This window comes from Puma concolor, chromosome A2 (genome assembly GCF_028749965.1).
Source record: "Puma concolor isolate L17-30 chromosome A2, mPumCon1.1.hap2, whole genome shotgun sequence".
Lineage (NCBI taxonomy): Eukaryota > Metazoa > Chordata > Mammalia > Carnivora > Felidae > Puma > Puma concolor.
This window is the reverse complement of record NC_141668.1, coordinates 62,451,863-62,471,709: the sequence shown is the minus strand read 5'-3', so window position 1 is coordinate 62,471,709 and position 19,847 is coordinate 62,451,863. Positions and strand designations below refer to the sequence as shown.

Below are 19,847 nucleotides of genomic sequence, written 5' to 3'. Positions count from 1 at the left end.
TGGAATACAGATGTGTAAAATATTAATAACTTGCCTCATGTCACAAAATTAGTGAAAAAGCCAGGATTCAAATACAGACAATATATTACCAAACAGTATCCAAAAGTGGCTGAACAAATTTACTCTCCCATATGCATTGTATGAACAGTCTAGTTGTTTCTTATCCTTTGCAAAGCTTAGGATTTTTAATTGTCTTAATAATCCTGATGGATGTGTAGTATTCTCTACTGAGATTTAAATATGTGCTTTCCTAATGAGTAAAGATAGTGTGCATATATTTATATGTTTGTAGGTGATTTGTGTGTATATATTGTGTTCAAAGCCTATTTAGGTCTTTTGCCCTCTTAAATTGCATTGTTTGTTACCTATTATTTATATACATAAATTATTTTTATATTCTGGACACAAGTCATTTCTTATTCTGTAATCCTATGAAGGAAACAACTCGCCCACAGATCCAAAGTTCACGTTAGAAACTTAAGTTTCTAGTCTCTATCCTTTCTGGTTATCACTATCCCATGCTTATTTCTGCTTTCTTTCTCCTAAATTGATTTTCCATATCTCACCTCATTTTTAAAACTTTTTGCTGGGCTCTCTGAACCTTTCAAATAAACAAATTATCTTTTTTTCTTTCCAAGTCACTGCCATTTTCCCTGCTATATTTCTGTAAAGAGGTTGCTCATTCTCTCAACCAGTGCTTTGTTGTATAGTTTTTATAGAAATCTCTTGGTTTTCCATTCAAATCATCATTCCTTCAGACCTAGAGTAGACTATCTCTTATCATTTGAAACTCATGGAATGTAATACCTCTCCCCACCATTCGTATTCATTACTCTTATACAGCAAGACCATTTCACAAAGACCCTTTAATTACCCTGGGACATTTTCAGGACAACATACAATAAGCTATCCCAAGAGTTACTTGACCTCTTGATATCTAGTGAACCTCTCTTCTGCACCAGGTGAGCCTCTCAGATCCATGGCTGCAAACTGGATTTTACCATCCTCTGGAACTAATCCACTCTGAAATCAAATTAAACCCTCTAATTCCACTTTCTGCTAAAATTTTCTCTCCTGATTCTCTCGATTTCTTACTTTGTTGGTGTTTTATGATTGTTCATATCATAATCCCGTACTCTATTGTATCTCCTCTGCTCCCAGTTTATATTTATTTGTGATCACATTGCTACCACAATTTTCCTTCTAAAACCTGATCTTGTGGTCTCCAATATATACTAGATAAACCCAACTCCTTGATGAGACAGGCCAGACTTTTCACTATCTCAGACTTTGTCTTGTCCGTCTTTCCAAGTCTCACCTTTACACATAACCCTTAATAAACATTTCTTAGCTTCAAGAGCTCACTCTGTACTCTTGTTGCTGAGACTACTCAGATGGAGTTCACTTTGAATTTGATAGCTAAATCCCTACTTATTCTTCAGGATTCAGGCATCATTTCTTCAAGAAAGTTTTCATTTACTCTTTGAATTACCCTCCTGATGAATTAAGAGTCTGTCCTCTAGAGCCCCTACTAGTCAATATTTATCACACCATGATATGTAATCTGCTTTTCTGCCTTGACCAGTAGAGTCTAATTTGTAGGAAATAAGATAAATATTCTTATCTGAATTTTTAGCTCTGTAACCTAAAAAGGCAATGGAAAGAAGGAAGTAGAGAGAAAAAGATGGATGATAAGACATAAAAGAATCAAGCACTATAGCTATTGTATATAAAAACAATGCACATAGATTATCAGTAAAGATTTTAAAATAAAGACACAGTCAAAATAGTATAGAAAGGGCAGATACTTATTTCTAATATAAACTCATGTTTAAAGTAATCAATTCCATATCATTCTTATATTTTAATTTATCAGCTTTACTAGCATATATATATAGATATATAGATACAGAAAATGACTAATCAACCCCTTATTTAGAAAATAAAAGTCTTACAAAAAGAAAATAAAAATCTTGCTTTTAAGTAATAATATATAATAATCATTTTATGCATACAGAAAACTAAATTTAATCATGGAGCTAAATATAATAAAAATGATTTTTATGATGATCTGCTTCATTTCACTGTTCAAACATAAAGTTTAAAATGCGATTTCCTCATGAGACATCTTAAGTCTTCTTTTGTTGAGAGTGAATCAATTTAATAACAGCCTCCCTCAAACTGAAGAATCATTAGGAAAACAGGTATAGTCCTAGAGACCCAATTTGCCTGATCATAAAAGAATAATATAAAACTTGGAATGAATGTATGGATTATACCACAGTTTTAGAGAAGTTGGTCAAATTTATAGCTCCCTCGGGGCACCTGAGTGGCTCAGTCGGTTAAGCATCTGACTCTTGATTTCGGCTCAGGTCCTGATCTTAGATTTTGTGAGTTCAAGCCCAAGTTGGTCTCAGCGCTGACAGTGCAGAGTTTCTCTGGAATTCTTTTTCTCTCCCTCTGTCTCTTCCCCTCCCCCACTTGTGCTCTCTCACTCTCTCTCTCTTAAAATAAATTTTATAAAAAAATTTAAGAACATTTATAGCTGACTCTATAAAATTACTCTAAGAATCAAAGGGACTCTAGCCTATTTCATGGATTTCCGTGATCTAACAAACTTATGTACTATCAAAAATAATTAAAAAAATAAAAGTACTAACTGAGGCCATTATAATTTGATAAACCAGCAATAAAGTTATGGATTAGCACATAGAAGTAAGTAACATAAAAATGTGTATCATTGTTAAATGTGGCCAAGCATTTAACTCTAGTGCATCCTAAGGAGAGAAAATAAATCATGACAGTAATAAGACTCACAGTGTCCAAAAGATAAGAAAACCATGATAAAGAGAACTGAGAAGGATTTCTGTTAGGTAATGAAGGCATCTCTAAAAATATAGCTTTTTTTGTGACAATAAGGAGTTCTGTATGATTTTTAAAATGTCTTTCAATATAGGCTGAAGCCATGATGGTGAGTTCACATATAATTATAGCAAATCAGTAAGGGACTAAAACAAATGGACCAAGTCTGTCTTTGGTTGGAGGTTAAATTTAGAACATAAAAGATAGATTTCAAGCATATCAAGCCATGTTCTACATGCTATTATTACAATTCTATTTTGCATTGTCACTATGAGGTTGGACAACAGAAATTTCTGAGTGCAATCTATAGCAAGAATCAAGAATGAATTTTTAAAGGATTTTATTCAAAGGAGAAATACTCATTTTAACAATCAATTGGGAAGAATTAATGGCTTTTTATGGAAATTAAGTTGCTTATCACGAGTCTCCACTGAATAGAATCACTTGGAGGTAGGATGAAGGAAGGCCTTCAAGAAATCTGCTTTTGTAAACAGTTCTGAATTTTCTTCAATATGGCAATAAATGGCCCACGAATGTCATCATTTTTGCTGGAAAATTTTTGCAAGAAAGCATTATCAGTATGCAAACACAGCCATAGAATATCTTGACAAAATCTCAAAATTATATAAATTTTAAGCTATGTGTTTTTTTATAATACTTTCAAAATATGCCTGATACCAATTTCAATCTCAGAAAACAGTGATTATATCTGATGGATAGAGTTACTGGTTACATTTCAATTTTAATTTCAGAGTAGTTGGTTTTAATCCATTTTTATGGCAATAGGCACTATCAAGACCAATTATGTGTGGAGGCCATTTGTAGTATATGCTAATAAAAACGTGCCACCAGTGAAAAAAAGATGCTTACCTTGCTAATCTGCAAAAGAGGTGAACACATATCAATTGAATCATTAACTTAAAGTTAGTAACAAGTGTTGAGGAGTAATTGGTGGGCTGAGAAATTTGGTGTAGGATTTTTTAAGAGATAAAAAAAAACCTAAAAAAGACATTATAAAATATCAAAAAAACTGCTGCTATAGACCTTGAACTTATATTATTAAGATGTTTCAACCAGGAATCAGGGCTCCATATTGTTTATACCACTTATTCAATAACCAATTCCTGACCATACAGTTAAGGAAAAGGAAAAAAAAAAAAAACCTCAACAAAAATAGGTATCTTAAGTTCCTCATTTTATATTTCCTGGAATGTGATAGAGAAGATATTCACAGCCATTTTGCAATAAGTGATTCTGAACCTCACCTGTTCTTCTTTGAGGACATTAGCATGAGAAAATGGGTCTCATAATTTTTTTAAGAAGGAAATTGTTATTGAAAAAAAAACAAAAACAAGATTATATTATTTTTGAAAAACTAATGATTTTGGGGGCACCTGCGTGGCTCAGTTGGTTAAGCACCCAACTCTTGATTTTGGCTCAGGTCATGATCTCGTGGTTGTGGGATCAAGCCCCACATCAGGCTCCACACTGAGCATGGAACCTGCTTATGGTTCTCTCTCTTTCTCCCCCTCTTTCTCTCTGCTCCCCCCCACCACTTGTGATCTCTTTCTCAAAATAAATAAATAAACATTAAAAAAGACTAACGATTTTCTTTAAGTAAAAGTTTATAATTTTACAACAGGTGACGTGGTGTGGAATTATCCTGGGATATAAAATGATAGCTTAAAAACTGAAAAGTCTCAAAGCCCATCAGCCAGAAAAAATTAAGCAATTTTATGGGCAGAACAACTGCATTAATATGTTTAAAGTATCAGTATTTAGATAGTTAATGGGTTTAATAGGATCTATTCCATGACAAGAACGTAACCTTTAATTTCCACTTAGCAAGTTGGGGGAAATTTTAAAGCAAAGTGATTCAGGCTGGTTTATTAAGATACACAAAACTTCAAAGGCTTTAAAGAGCAGGTGTACTTAAGAGAACTACAGTAGTTCAAATCATCCTTGATTTCTAGTGAGTAATTGGCATATGAAGGACTGGATGAGTTGATCTAGTTAAAGCCTTGCTCACCATGCTAGATAGTTTGGAATTAAAATATTATACTGCATTTTCGCAAGTGGATTCGGGAAGCAGAATGAAGAATGTACGGAATGGAGGCAATTCAGTAAGGTGCCATTAGGACAATCCTGGAGAACAATTTGTGATAGTGGCATGTGAGGCCGTTATGGATGGGCTGAAGAAAAGGAAAGGATTAAGAATATTAGAATAGGCTGCCCAATGACCAACCTGATATTCAAGATGAAGCAATGATAATTCTAAGGTTTCTGTCTTAGGAAAGTTGGGATATGAATGTTCTAGTCACCAAGATAAAATAAATAGGAGAAGGCCTATTTCGGGATTTGGAAAAGGGGTAATAATGATGAGTTCAGTGCACAAGCTCTGGAGTGACACGTTTGGGTTCCAGTTCTGGTTTGCCACTTCGTTGCCATGTGACATAGGAAATTTACTTAAACTCCGTTTCCCAGTTTCCTCACATACAAAATGGAGATAGTTATAATATTGATCTCACGGTGTCACTATGAGGATTAAACAAACTCATACATATCATTACCAGTAACCACAACCCCTTCATAATCTCCATTTGTGACTCCGCTCGCTCCCACAACCTCACACCAGTAACCTTGACTTCAACGATCTTTGATTCAATTATGATCCATAAGATATTCTTCCTAACACCCATTACTGTGCCTCACTCTTCATGTTCTTACTTCCCTTACCTCCCAGCTTAACTTCCATGACCAATCCTTATAAGCATTCCATTGCATATAGTCTCAATTCCTTGGTTACTCTCTATTTGGATCGTATTTAGCAAAACAGTCTTGTTAAGGCTAGGTTATACCTATTCTACTCCTGGAGCTAGATTGAAACTAAAGAAATATGACTGAATGTGACCAGAGAAGTATACTCATCCAAGTTTACTGGTCTTACTCTAAATCTATGATGATTAACAAGTGGCTGCTCATTGTTCCCTGCCAATCAAATGGCATTTCCTTGATCCATTAAGCTCCCACATTTCTAGGTGCCTGTTGTGTAACTTCTTCCCAATCCACAAACTTCTCATACAGTTTATACCTTCCTTGCTCTCAGTAACGACCCAGCTTCCTATGTCTCTGATAAGAGAGAAGTGTCACATATGTTTTCATTCACTGCTTCCCCCTCACCAGTTTGATTGTTCTTTTTAAAATATAAATCATATTTCTGGTCAAAAATCCTCTAATGGCTTCCAACCTCACTTGAAATAAAAACTAAAGATCTTAAAATGGCCTAAATTGCCCCACAGGACATGAAAATTTTTGTGATACTTGTGAGCTTGTCCTCTACTATTCTTCTTTCTCACTTAGGCCCAGCCACTAATCTTGATGCCTTTCAGATATGACCATTTTTTCCTGCCTCTAAGCCTTTCCTCGTTCTTCCTTGGTGACTCCTCTGTGAAATTCCATCCCCAGTAAGCCACCTGGGTGACTCCCTCACATTCTTCAACTCTTCATTCAACTATCCCCTTACTGAACTCTTTCTTGACCACCCCTTTCGTAACTGCAGCACCAACATTTCTTCTCTTTTTTTCCTGTTTCAGTTTTGTCTTTTACATTTAACATACAACCAGGTAGGAAATAATTTTCTCATTTCATTGTTTATTGCTGGAATGAAAACCCCACAAAAGCAAAGATTTAATTTAGCTTTTACTGTTTTACCCCCCTGCCTATAATACTATGTGGCATCAACTAGACACTCAATAAATACTTATTGAATTAATGAATTAACCTGTTTAGCATGGTAGCTGGTATGGTATATATGTTCAATATATATGAATTATCATTATTACATTAAATAATAATAATAATATATTAGGCATGTAAAACAACATGGGACCTTCAAGTTGCAGCCTCATAGATTTGAGATTCAAACCTATGGATGGAGGATGAACTGTATATAAATTAACATGGTAATGAAGTCAACTAAATAAACAAGATCCCACTGGGAAGAATGTTAAGAGTGAAAAGCTGTGACATATGACGGTTGAGCACGGGATGCACCAACACGGAGCAGGAGGAAGTTATGAAAGCCAGGAAAGACAAAAAAGGAAGTCTCCAGGGAAACCAGGAGAAGAAAGACCAGGAGAATGTGGTATAATGGAAGTCAGTGAAAGGTAGGCATTCATGAAGGATGAAGAGGTCAATAGTGCCCACGTATTTCAGAGTAGAGAGTACCAAGGAAATGAGAAAATGGTAAGTGTTGAGATACAACTGATGATTAAAACTGAAGGAAGATTTCATGACTGAAATTAAATCTTCAGAATCAAGAGTATCTAAAAAAAAAAAAACAACGAAATAATGAGAGGGTTTGTAAGATTGCTAAAAGACAAGAATATTTGTGTAACACATGTTCTTTACCTTTGATTCTCTCAAAGAAAGAAAAGATAGAGGGTAAAAAGAATACATCTCATGCTTAACTTTATGTGACCAGAGGCTGATATAAGTGGACCAAAGAAGTAGTCCACTGTTTCAATAAATTGAATGGGTTTTACATAGGTAGCTAGAAGGTAGGATGACATAATGAATTTCTTCTCAGAATTAAAATCTGAGATCTGCAACAAAACCAGTAAAATTACTATATTTTTTAAAAAGGATGAAAACATGTAAAAATTCTACAAGTCCTTTCTCTTTAAAATAACACTCTAAAAGAATAAAATGACACCCCCAATTCATCTAAAAATGTAAAGTATATTTATATGGCATTCATTATTTTTAATTAATCTTATTTGCTACAGGATGTCTAATAAATCACACACAAAGAAAGGAAATTGAGAATCGGTTATTGCTATCCTCAGCAAGGTGGAGGTATTTTCTTTTGCTCTATGTTGTAGTTTGAGAAAATTAGGAGTTTTAAATAATTTTTTTAAATAAAGACATTTAAAATACAACCAGTATTTTACAGATAATTACAAAATGAATCATAAGTGGGTGCAAATTGAGTAATTTGATTAATTTCTAGATTGACCTTTAGAAAAGTATTTGTCTAACATTTTTTAGTTGTTGTATTTTTATTATATCAAGCTGAAGTTCCAGCCACTTAATTTCCATAGTTTTTAAAAAATACAGATTGCATTATATACAAAAAAATAGTTTGTTTTGTAAAATAAGTGTTAAACTTTAGACACAATTTGGATTTTGAAATGTAAAATGAATATCATCTTTAAATATCTGCTTCTCTATCAAGGTTTGCTTTTTTTCTGGGTTACCTCACTTAACACATTTTCCACTTGCACATTTATTTAATTAAGTATTTTGCAGAGAGTTAAATTTACTGTTCACTAATAAAAAATAAAATACACCTAATGGCAGTGCATAACTTTCTTCAGCGTATGTGTCCTCATTCTAGGTAGCCTCTGACCTAGATAAGAGAACTCAACGTTGCAGATATATAATGTGCATCCCCAGCAAAATTGCCCATAAGAATAACTTCATTATTCTGGGAAGCTAGATCTATAAAACATGTAAAATGTAGAAGTGTTCTGCCTATACAATTTCTGGTAAGTACAGCATGACTAAGTGATAAAGCCTTAGTCAGCTTCAGTTAGAGCATACCTTACTAAAACGTTTATTGTGCCATGAAGAGAAAAGGAAATATAGTGGGCAAAGGTGTCTACTCCGCAGTAATGAGGTCTTTTAGATCTATAGAGCTCTGCCTTGATCAATGGAAAATTAGCTCTGGAAGCATTTAGTGGTATAGTGTACCAGTCAGTCATAGAGACCCCAAGTTATAGCAGGATGATGAGAAGGAAAAACTCACCAGTACTACTGGACAGATTGTTGTGGGTGGTAAAATATGGTCCTTCAGAGGTCCGCAGTCACATTCAGGTTTGAGATGAGAAGCACATTTATTATGCAGCTAGGAAAGTAGAAAGAGGACACTATCAACTCTGGCATGACAAGAGCAAACGTACAGCAGGTATTTCAACTGAGATACAGCAAATACACTAACAATACATCAAAGGAATTACAAGAACAATTAAGATGACCATAAAGCGATTCATATTACATTTGCTTTTATACATCTACCTTAAATAAACCATTTAGCAACTTCTGTGACCCAGCCTATATATTTTCTCATTCTCAGAAATATTTATATTCAAAATATACTTTAGGCTTTACACCAATAAAAACCTGATTTCTTTGACAAACACAAATTGTTGTCTACTACGGTCCTTCCTTTGCTTATCTGTTAGCATAATCTTGAAACCACTGTGTGCTGTGGATGCTTTTTTTTTTTTTTTTGACCCTCCTGTTTTCTCAAAGTCATTCCAAAGTGCACAGCTCAGTATGGGGCATAATTGATCCCATCATTAGTTTTAACTTTGTAATTCAATATGTAAATGTAACCAGAGATTCATCTCAGTAGGAGCAGGATATAAATATAAGAAGATGATTATGATGATAAAATTTATCTTTATATTGTATCTATCAGCTCTACATTAAGTTAGTGTATAATTACATAATGTGTTATTTACTTTTCAACATGTATGAAACGAAACTGATATTTTTATCCATCTTGGTCACAGGTTTAAATTAAGGTTATAACCTAGTGCATTAAATAGTGATTTTTAAAATTGAGGTGGTAGTTATCATTGGAATCATACAAATTTGCTAAAGGCATCTAGGGATTTCTCCCTCTCCCGCACCATACAAAGCTAATATAAAATTATTAAAATATAAAATTTAACATAAAATATTAATACTTTAGAACAATTATACATGTTAATAAAGCAACATGCCTAGTTCAAAATAAAAGCAGAGCTGCATCACTTTTTCAGTTTGGGACCAAAAGTCACTCCATTTAAGTCATGGCTACATTAATTTCAAAAACAAACTTACCTTTGTCAGCAGTTAATTAGCAATCAAACATAAACAACTAAAGAGTATTGATTTACAGTCGGTGACAGAAATCTACTGAAGGTGTATTTCTGTTGCCCTTGAATCTAAAATATCTGTCATACTACCTCCTTGCCTGACTTAAGACTACTTGGACTGTAATTACTGCACATCAGGCCACATTATATGAAATGAAAGACCCTTTATACATTCATCCATCATTAGCAGCTCTGCTTCTCAGTGACATGTAAACCCCTTCCCAAAAGTGGCTTAATCTTCTTAACAAGCATTGCGGATCTTTGTCAAAAAGTAAGAGATGTTGAAGATAAAGAAGGTCAAGCTACATGTAAAATAGAACTAAATAAATGGGTATTCTAATTTGGCAAATGAAAATGCATGGTTACTTCAAATTAGAACTAGTGACTGGTGAAATATATTATTAAATTATTGGACTTAGTCAATTTCCTTGGAATAAATCATGGCCCTGGAATTTTGGATGTGGACTTAATGGACAATGGTTTCCTCAAAAGATGTGTTGAAGTCCTAATTCTTGATACCTGTGAATGTGAGCTTATTTGGAGAGATCTCTGTAGATGTATTCAAGGTCAGATGAAGTTTAATGGAGTAAGAGTAGCCTTAATCCAATAACTGGTGACTTCATAAGGAGAGAAAAATCTGGACATAGAGGGACAGCGATGGAGGGAAGAGGCCATGTGGCAAGAGAGGTAGAAATTTGGTGATGCAGTTATAAGCCAAGGAACACCAAGGATGGAAGGCAATCACCAGAAGCTAGGAAGAGGCAAGAAAGCATTCTCCCAAAGAGCCTTCACAGGGAGTATTATTCTGCTGACATCTTGATTTCAAATTTCTAGCCTCTATGAGAGAATAAAATTCTGTTGTTTTACGCTACTCATTTTGTGGCATTTTGTTATGGCAGTCTTAGGAAACTAATATATCCATCACTATGAAAACTGAACCCAAACCAAACACAAACGATGAGTCTTAACACTCATGTGTTAGTAGGGTGTCACAGCAAAAAAGCTCTTGTGTTTTGATCCTGCACAACCTCTTTAAAACTGAGAATGCAGACTCTCAGAAGACTCTATTTTGTAGAGATAAGATCTATAATAAAAATCCTTGTGTGTACAGAATGAGAAAACACTGAATTTTTACTCTTGACTGAAGTTTGTAAAGCCTCACACGTGACTCTGAAGGACAGAGGGGCAGGGCACTCCTAATCTCTTGCCAGCACTGACCACAGATGTGCTATCTGAAGGCCTCAGCCTCCTTCATACCTGCATTCCATGTGCTTCCAACAATTTGCAACTGATCTGGTAAAGGACAAGTGAGCTTTCTGTATAGGTATTTGAGCGTTATCAGATGTAAGAAGAGATGGCAAACATAAACTTAATGACACTTCTTTCTTTTTCCTTTTTTCTTTCTTTCTTTCTTTCTTTCTTTCTTTCTTTCTTTCTTTCTTCTTTCTTTCTCTCTCTTTCTTTCTTTCTTTCTTTCTTTCTTTCTTTCTTTCTTTCTCTCTTTCTTTCTTTCTTTCTTTCTTACCTGTTTTCCATCCAAAAAGAAAGAACTAAGGACTCCAGTAGAATCACAGTGATGAGCTCAACAGAATGTATGTACAGGGAATAACTCTTCATATCTGGGGTTGGAGATTTCAGAGTAGAAGTGCTAAATAAAGCTAGTAAGGGTTTTTTTTCAGTTTGCCTGTCACATGGCTCATATCATTGAGGTTTTTTTTAATTTTTTTTTTCAATGTTTATTTATTTTTGGGACAGAGAGAGACAGAGCATGAACGGGGGAGGGGCACAGAGAGAGGGAGACACAGAATCGGAAACAGGCTCCAGGCTCCGAGCCATCAGCCTAGAGCCTGACGCGGGGCTCGAACTCACGGACCGCGAGATCGTGACCTGGCTGAAGTCGGACGCTTAACCGACTGCGCCACCCAGGCGCCCCTTTTTTTTTTTTTTTTTTTTCAATGTTTATTTATTTTTGGGACAGAGACAGAGCATGAACGGGGGAGGGGCACAGTCATTGAGGTTTGTCGAGTCAGCTGTGAGGTAGAATCCTGCAGGAACATAGGCCAATAACAGAGACTATGAGAAAGTTGGTAACTATATGATCGTCAGTGAAACAGGGACACAGAGTGCAAGAAAATTCTCCTACCCCAAAAGTCTATATTAACTAATAATGTGCAATGATGCCTTACACCTTTTTTAAAGACTGGAATCCTATAGCTGCTAAATATATTTGGGTGGCCATAGACACCATGACATTGTATGAAGCCAAAAGTGTCAAAACTGAGGACACCATGTTGGAACTGCTGATCATTCTCATCATTCTAAAAGCTGTAAGTCAAATTTGTACAGCAGATCTAGTTTATTCACTGTATTGCTCAGAGATACACTTGAGGACAAGGGATAAAATGTGAAAGCCAAATATAATAATAATAATAATAATAATACATAGTTCTCAGCACTATTTATCAAGATTAAAAGTGAACATTTTTTTGCTGTGAACCTTAAACTACTCTAAAAATAAAAAGTCTATTAAAAAACAGCAAATGTCCAGAAAATAGGATATGAAAGAATTTAAAATTTCCTTCCTTCCCTTCTTCACACGAAATCTTAGGTTACTGGTAATGTTCTATTTCTTGATCAGATTCTTGTTACATGGAGCGTTCATTTGTGCAAAATTCATTGAGCTCTACCCTTAGGACATTTAAACTCTCCTGCATGTATGTTATTTTTCAATACAATCTTAAAAATGAAAAAAGCGAACATAATCAGCAACAAAAACAATTTGCTTAAACTTGTCACCATGACATTTTACAGACAAGCATATCAGTAAAAGACACAGCTGAGTCCTTTTCAGTGTCAATAAGTTGCTGAAGACTGAAAATTGTCTTAAAGATAACCCAGATCCCAAATCACCAAAAGTGTAAATACAAAAATCCTCATCAAGAATACAAATAAACTAGAGCATTGATGAATCCCAGGTCTTCAATAAAATGGCCGATAGAGCCCAGAAATAGGAAACTGTTACCTTCTTTTAAATGTTTTTATGTGTGCTTATGGTTGTGTTTGCAATTTTTTCTAAGAGTAACGCATAGGTCATTTTATTATACATACAGAAATTCCCATTTGAGTTAAGGGAATCAGACCTTTATCTACAAAATTCATAAAATACAAACCAGCTTTTCCTGGAAGTGAATTAAAGATTTGGAAATAATTTTAGAGTTTATGACAATTTCCAATAGCACCTAATTTACAGCCAGATCTATGTTTATTGGGAAAAGCTGTCTCAAGTTAGGAAGAAAAAGAAAACGTGAGAGTTTGTATGTGTGTGTGAGTGCGTACGCATGTGTGTGTGTGTGTGTGTGTGTGTGTGTGTGTGTGTGTGTGTGTGTATTTACAGGGAAGAGTTGAGAAAAGAGTTGGGGTACTCTATTGAAAAGAAAGCATTGGGATTTAAGAAGTCAAAGGAGGAAAAATAGGAAATATATTTTCATTTTAATTTGGAAGAAAAGAAGAGAAGTCATTCTTCCAAAGCAAAACTAAGGGACCTGATTTACAAAAACACTGTTGGTTTACACACCCTTTTATCTCTAACATTTTGCAAGTTCAGGTTGCTACTTTAATGCAAGCTTTTGCTAAAGCATAATATTCCTGTTGGAAAGGTATTGGAAACCTTTAAACACTACTGCTGGTGGCCTAATATTCTAATAATGTAGTAGCACTCATGATACCAAAAGTAAATAATTCATAGCCACAATATAGGCTTTCTTTAGTCAAGTTCAAATGAAATATATCACCCTCCTATCCTGGGGAGCTCTACCTGACCAGGGACATTTAACTACAATGAGGAGCAAATTACAACTTGTTTTAAATAGAATGTCAAGGAAATAAACTCTCAACAGAAATGAAAACGTATAAATAGTGGGATCTTGGGATCAGAGAATGTAAACAAGAGAAGGAAGAGAGAATCAATGAACATATTTAGTATGACTGATTGAATTATAAAAATGTAATAAAACGGTTTCATAAATGCTAGAAGATAGTTTACACTATTCCTACTTAGGAGTTTTCTGTTTTTATTTTTTCACGTAAGGTTTGCAACAGGAGATAAAACTCTATTTTCTAAGAGTTTACAATCTACAATCTGGCAAAAAGTATCATTTCAAGAAGCCACAACTGCTGACTAAAAAGGAAGTATTAAAATGAGTTTTTACCTTTAGTATTTGTGTAAACTTACTTGCATAGTTGATGCAGATTTAGGTATTATAGGATGATCTTTTTTAAAAAAAACAGAATTTAGGATGTGCACTTAAAATTCAATATTTAACATTAAGAAGACGAGTATATCAGTGATTAAGTTAACTTATTGAGGACCTTCTCTAACCTCAATACTCTGTTAAGTACTTTAGGTGATTAGGTAGAAGTGTCTATTTTTGACCAGGAGCTCAATCACATTGTAGTCTGGCAGTGTGTACAACTTCAGTACGTAGACCTGAAACCACTGGAGAGCATTTAGTCTTTCATTTTGGTATTGACTCAATGTATAGAAAGTATTTTTAAAAAGGAGAGAGAGAGTGATTAGTGTCAAGGGAAATTTCAAGGAAGATATGGAACTTAATTTGGTTTTTGAGGGGCAGTTAGAATTCAAGGTGGGTACAGTCAAGGGAATAAAGTAAGTAAAATAACAGGTAAGGGGGAAGCATGGCCCTCCCAAGGGACTGCCCACAGCTATGCACGACTACAGCAGGGGCTGTGTGTAGAAAGGAATAACATATACGTCATGTGCTTGGGTTTGGGGCTGATATTTGAGGAAATGAAAACCAGGTCGGGTAAAAGGAAGTGAGGGCTGCATTTATTATCACAGAACTATTATAGGGTGCTGAAGGTGGCATATGATAACAAACTAGTATTTTCAGAAGATGATTCTGGAGGTGGTTTGCAGCCTGCATTATAGGAAAAGTACCTTCTGTTAGGGAGATAAGCCAAGAGATTCTGACTCTAATCTAGTTGAGAGGTGCTAAGAGTTTGCACTTGGGCTGTGAATGATGGATACAAAAACTCAAATCCGAGAGAGATATTTTAAGGAAAAAATGTCAAGGCTCAGTGATAGGTTGACTATATGAGAGAAAGGTGAAAGACAAGAATAAAAGAAACTGATTTCTAACTTTATTTCCAATGACTGCAAGCATGATGATGCCATGGCTGACAGAAAAGAGAGAGCTGGAATTGGTGCTTTTTGTGAATATAAATAAATCAGCTTAGTCTAGGATTTAGTGAGATTCAGGACCACATGGTTCTGGATGATTTTAGAATATGCAGATACTAGTCTGATTTAGTCTGGGCAACTAGATCCTTCCAGAGGTGAAAGAGAAAGGGCATGAGTAATAATCATGGAGTGCCCTCTGTGAACCAGGGGTTGGATTTTGTGACCCTATGATATTTTGCCTAGATTTCATTATGTTAATAATTGTCAATTACTGAGCACTTATTATGTGTGAGGTCTTGCCCTAAATACACCTACAGAGATTTTTTTTTTTACTCGTTTAATTCTTACAAAAATCCCATAAGGTGCATATCCATTAACTCCATTTTACAAATTAGGAAACAGCTCACAACTTCTTATATGTCTAGCCCAAGATTATACAACTGCTATCTTAGTTGTTGGACAGTGACCATGTTAAGAATCTATCTGATCGGCCTTAGAAGACTCAAACCATTTCTAAAAGTAAACATAAAAGAAATAATGGCATTTGGGAAACCTGTGAAATGAAGTTTCATGCTCTTTGTTTCTCTCTGCAATCTATTTCCCACAGACTCCACTCAGGTAAGTCTCCCTAAAACTCAGCATTGATGAGGCCACAACCCATCTCTTTCACAACTTCTGCTAGCTATGTGCTATATTAATAGAACTTTCTGGGAAGCATAGACATAAGAAAGTGGATTCAGTCTGTTTAAAGGCAATGAGTAGTAGTAGGTAAGCACCAGTTAAGAACTGGTATAAAATCAATTTTATACTAAAATCTTTATACAATGGTTCAAGAAGAAACTATAGATGGCAGTAAATATATAAATATTCTAAGGTAAATATTTTCTGTTTAACCTAGGTACAGCATCATTAAATTAATAAATATGTCCTTAAAATTGCCCATAATTAAAAATCCAAAAGTGCAGAAAAGGCTGAACTTACTTTTGAGAGGGCTACATATTCTTTTGGATAGATGACAACTTTTTTTAAAAATTGTGGAATTTTGTTTCATAAACCAAATACCCGAATGACCTTTAGAGATCATGGTGTGTGAAAAATAAGGCTGAGGTTCTCCAGAAGCCTCAGGACTTAGCAGAGCTTAGTAAGAGGGCAGCCATTTTTTTTTTTTTTTTTTTTTTTTTTTTTTTTACTCTGCCTTTAACCCCTCACTGCTCCTTTATTTCTTAAGTAGAACTAAAGGATTTTTTTTTTCATTTTATTTATTTTAGAGAGATAGAGATCAGGGGGAGAGGGGCAAAATGAGAGAGAGAGAGAATCCCAAGCAGGTTCTATGCTCAGCACAGAGCCCGACTCCGGGTCTGATCCCATGACCCTGGGATCACAACCTGAGTCAAAATCAAGAGTGGGACACTCAACCTATTGAGACACCCAAGTGACCCAGAATTAAAAGATTTGAAGACATTTATAGGTTATATTGTGCCCTGCCATAGTGACAAAGTAATCTTCATATATGCACTGATCTTTACTTAAGATGTCAGGGGTTTATTGTCTGAATTGATTTGGACACGAAATCCTGAGAGTTGAAAAAGTATATAGTTTCTTCAGAGGGAACACCCTCTTTCCTACAAAAGCAAGGCCCAATTTCTTACAAGATTGGGGCCAACATTCAGATCAAATATAAATGTGTGACTAATAAGTGGTTGGGGTAGCAATGCAGATTTGTGGAGCCATAGATGAGAGGGCCATTAAAACATAAGGAAGAAAGGTCGGGAAACAAAATGGGATATAAAACAAGAAAATAATTTCAAGATTCATGAAATAGAAATAACAGACTATTTCCAATGGTAACTTTGATATGAGTCATTTCCATAGAATAGAAAGGAGAGGACACTTCATGGAGATTAAAAAATGAAAGGAAGAAATGAGCTAAATAAAGAAAATTCCGGAAGCTCAAAAGCTTTTGTATTAGCAATGCATATTTTATATTTAGCAATGCATGTTTAAGATGAGTACACATTTAAAAGATATTAATTTAAATAAATTAAAAAAGAGAAGAAAAACAAACCTAAGACATTACATTTGAAATTTATGAAGAATGAGGAAACAACTTGAAATATAAAGAAGAAATAAATTCTGATATTGTCCCAATTCAGTTTATTTATTTTTTTTTCTATATTAAAAAAATTTTTTTAATGTTTATTTATTTTGGAGAGAGAGACAGAATGCAAGTGGGTTAGGGGAAGAGAAAGAGGGAGACACAGAATCCAAAGCAGGCTCCAAGCTCTGAGCTGTCAGCACAGAGCCCAACGTGGGGCTCGAACTCACGAGCTGTGAGATGATGACCCGAGCCGAATTCGGACGCTCAACTGACTAGGCCACCCTGGCACCCCTAATTCAGTTTAAGTCAAGATATAACTAATGAAAGATGCACTATTAAGGGAAAAATAATCAAAACAGGCTTCTATAAGATCTGAACCAAAAACTGCATATTTTACAGATGCTTAGCAAACAAAAATTATTATATAATGTGCACAAATTTTCTAAAACGAAATAGTGTGGTCTTCTTAAAACTGAGGATTTAACACGTTTAAGTAATCCATATGAGTAATTTAAATCATTGTTACACATTTTATTATAATAACCAAACACTTCAAAAGTATAAAACTGTCTTTCATAATTGAGGAAATTTCAAATGTAAATGTAATTTAACTGAGTAATAGCTGAAAATGATTGAAGAAAATGTGTTCATTTAAAAAAGTACGTAATTGTATTTTTGAAATGCAAGTCACAGTTTGTTTTTCTCATTATCCTGTGTGTTATGCATATGTGTGCTTAAGAAAAATCATAAATGGTTTGTGGGGTATGGTGATCAGGGGCACTACAGAAAAATGTACTTAACTGGAACAGTGCCCTCTACTGTTTTAGTTGCACAAAAGCAAGAACAATTTCTCCTCTAACAAGAGCACTCATGCCTTAGCTGGAAAAACAAAATCAAAATGTTATGTGTGGGAGGGGAAACAATTCCATAAATATTTTTGTACTATGCCATAAAAATGGCATTCTATCTAATTCTCAGAAATCATTTTTTAATGTTTATTTATTTATTTATTTATTTATTTATTTATTTATTTATTTTGAGAGAGAGAAAGAGCACTCATGAGTGTAAGCTGGGGAGGGGAAGAGAGACAGGGAGAGAGAGACAGAGTCCCAAGCAGTCTTTTCACTGTCAGCAGAGAGCCCAGTGTGGGACTTGATCTCACGAATTGTGAGAAATCAAGAGTCGGATGCTTAAATGACTGAGCCACCTAGGCACCCCACTAATTTCCAAAAATTAAGCACAAAAATAGTATCAATATCATCTAAAATCATTTATTCCAGAATTTATTTGAACCAGGTTTTCATAATTATACAAACCAACTAGAATCCTAAAAGTTCCCAGAAAAGACCAATTTACCTCTTCTTTGTCAACTCTCAGTATCATTATAATGACTAGAGTTTACATCTATAAATATTATATGTAAATGCCACATGTAAAACTGTATCCCTCAAATCATGATATAAGTGAAGAAACAAGGCAACAACATATTGTGAAGAAGCACGAAATAAGTTCTTAGAAGCATCGAGAACTAAAATATCGACCCACTTGCATGTCTACCTAACCATGTGGTCAACATCAATTTGCTATGTTTCTTGGTCTTGGATCTTCGTTATATAATTAAGTTTTTTTCATCTTTTTACCTTTTTTAAGCCCATAGATTCTGTGATTAAAATACATTTACAACATGTAAAACAAATTTCTTCCAAAATAGCACTGGGGATGGAGGGAGAGCGGAGTTCTACACAGACTATACCCAACACACAGTGCCCACCCCTAGCCATGGCTTTTCATTACCTTCCTGGTAACCCCCCAGAGCTCCCTGGAACATAGCTGGAATCTACATAATGGTAAATTCTCTAAGAATGTCAGTAGTTCTAAGATTCTGGATTCTATGAGGACAAATCTGACTCTGACACTTATCCCTTTGAGAGCCACATGGGATAAGAAGCTTCCATGGTTTTATGCTAAGTTAGTCTAAAATTCTGGATCATCATCCAGGATAAAATTCTTGGAGTGTCGTCATTTTGAGTGAATGCTAGAGATTTGTTTTCCGATGTTACTCACTGTGATCTGACACCAAACACAATGCAGTCCTGTCAGACCCTGGTAACATTTAACCGTCTTGTGGCACTTATCACACTTGGTTGGGCAGTTACCTTCAACCCAGTAATGGTGCATGACCTAGAATAAGAAAAGAACATTGTGATTGAGAGGAGGCATACCTCAACATCACCCTAAGAGAGCAAGTACAGCTACACACTTACATCAGTGTTCTTCTTGGACTTCACATACGTCTTGATGCAAGAAGGCGGCGCTCTAGCCACACAACGCTCATGCACTGTGTACTTGCAAACTGAAAAGAAACACGTATACACATTCAGAGTTAATGCTGGTCCCGAGTGCAATTGTATAGGGAAAGAACGACATTAACAGAACCTCATTCTACATCCACTGCCCCCTAATCAATCCAATCAGCTACATCAAGAAAAAGTCTAAGTTGACTGTTTTTACCATGGAATACAAAAGGCCAATTAGTACAGGAAATATTATGCATGTGAAAAACCAAGACTCCTCTGTCATGGCATAGCAGGAAATGCTTAATTAAATCAGGCCTCACTCAAATTTTTCACAATAATTCCCAGATGACAGAAATATTAAAGACAAATTGATGACTGCCAAATGGCTTGGTGTCATTTGCTAGAAGGAAGAGATCTATATTTTACAAAGTATAGGCATGAGAGCAGCTGGAGGGCATGGAAAT

At 35.0% G+C, this 19,847-nt stretch overlaps 1 protein-coding gene across 11 annotated transcripts in view; it reads right to left on the bottom strand.

Annotated features, from left to right (window-relative positions):
* Nucleotides 1–19,847, bottom strand: part of DGKB (diacylglycerol kinase beta) — a 792,867-nt gene that overhangs the window by 498,192 nt on the left and 274,828 nt on the right. For all 11 annotated transcript variants that reach the window (XM_086695070.1, XM_025929944.2, XM_025929941.2 and 8 more), the window contains 3 exons: nt 19,351–19,439; nt 19,151–19,267; nt 8,672–8,770 (listed from right to left, as the gene is read on the bottom strand). In XM_086695070.1, the coding sequence (XP_086551196.1) occupies nt 8,672–8,770; nt 19,151–19,267; nt 19,351–19,439 (305 nt within the window). The remainder of the gene's footprint in view (nt 1–8,671; nt 8,771–19,150; nt 19,268–19,350; nt 19,440–19,847) is intronic.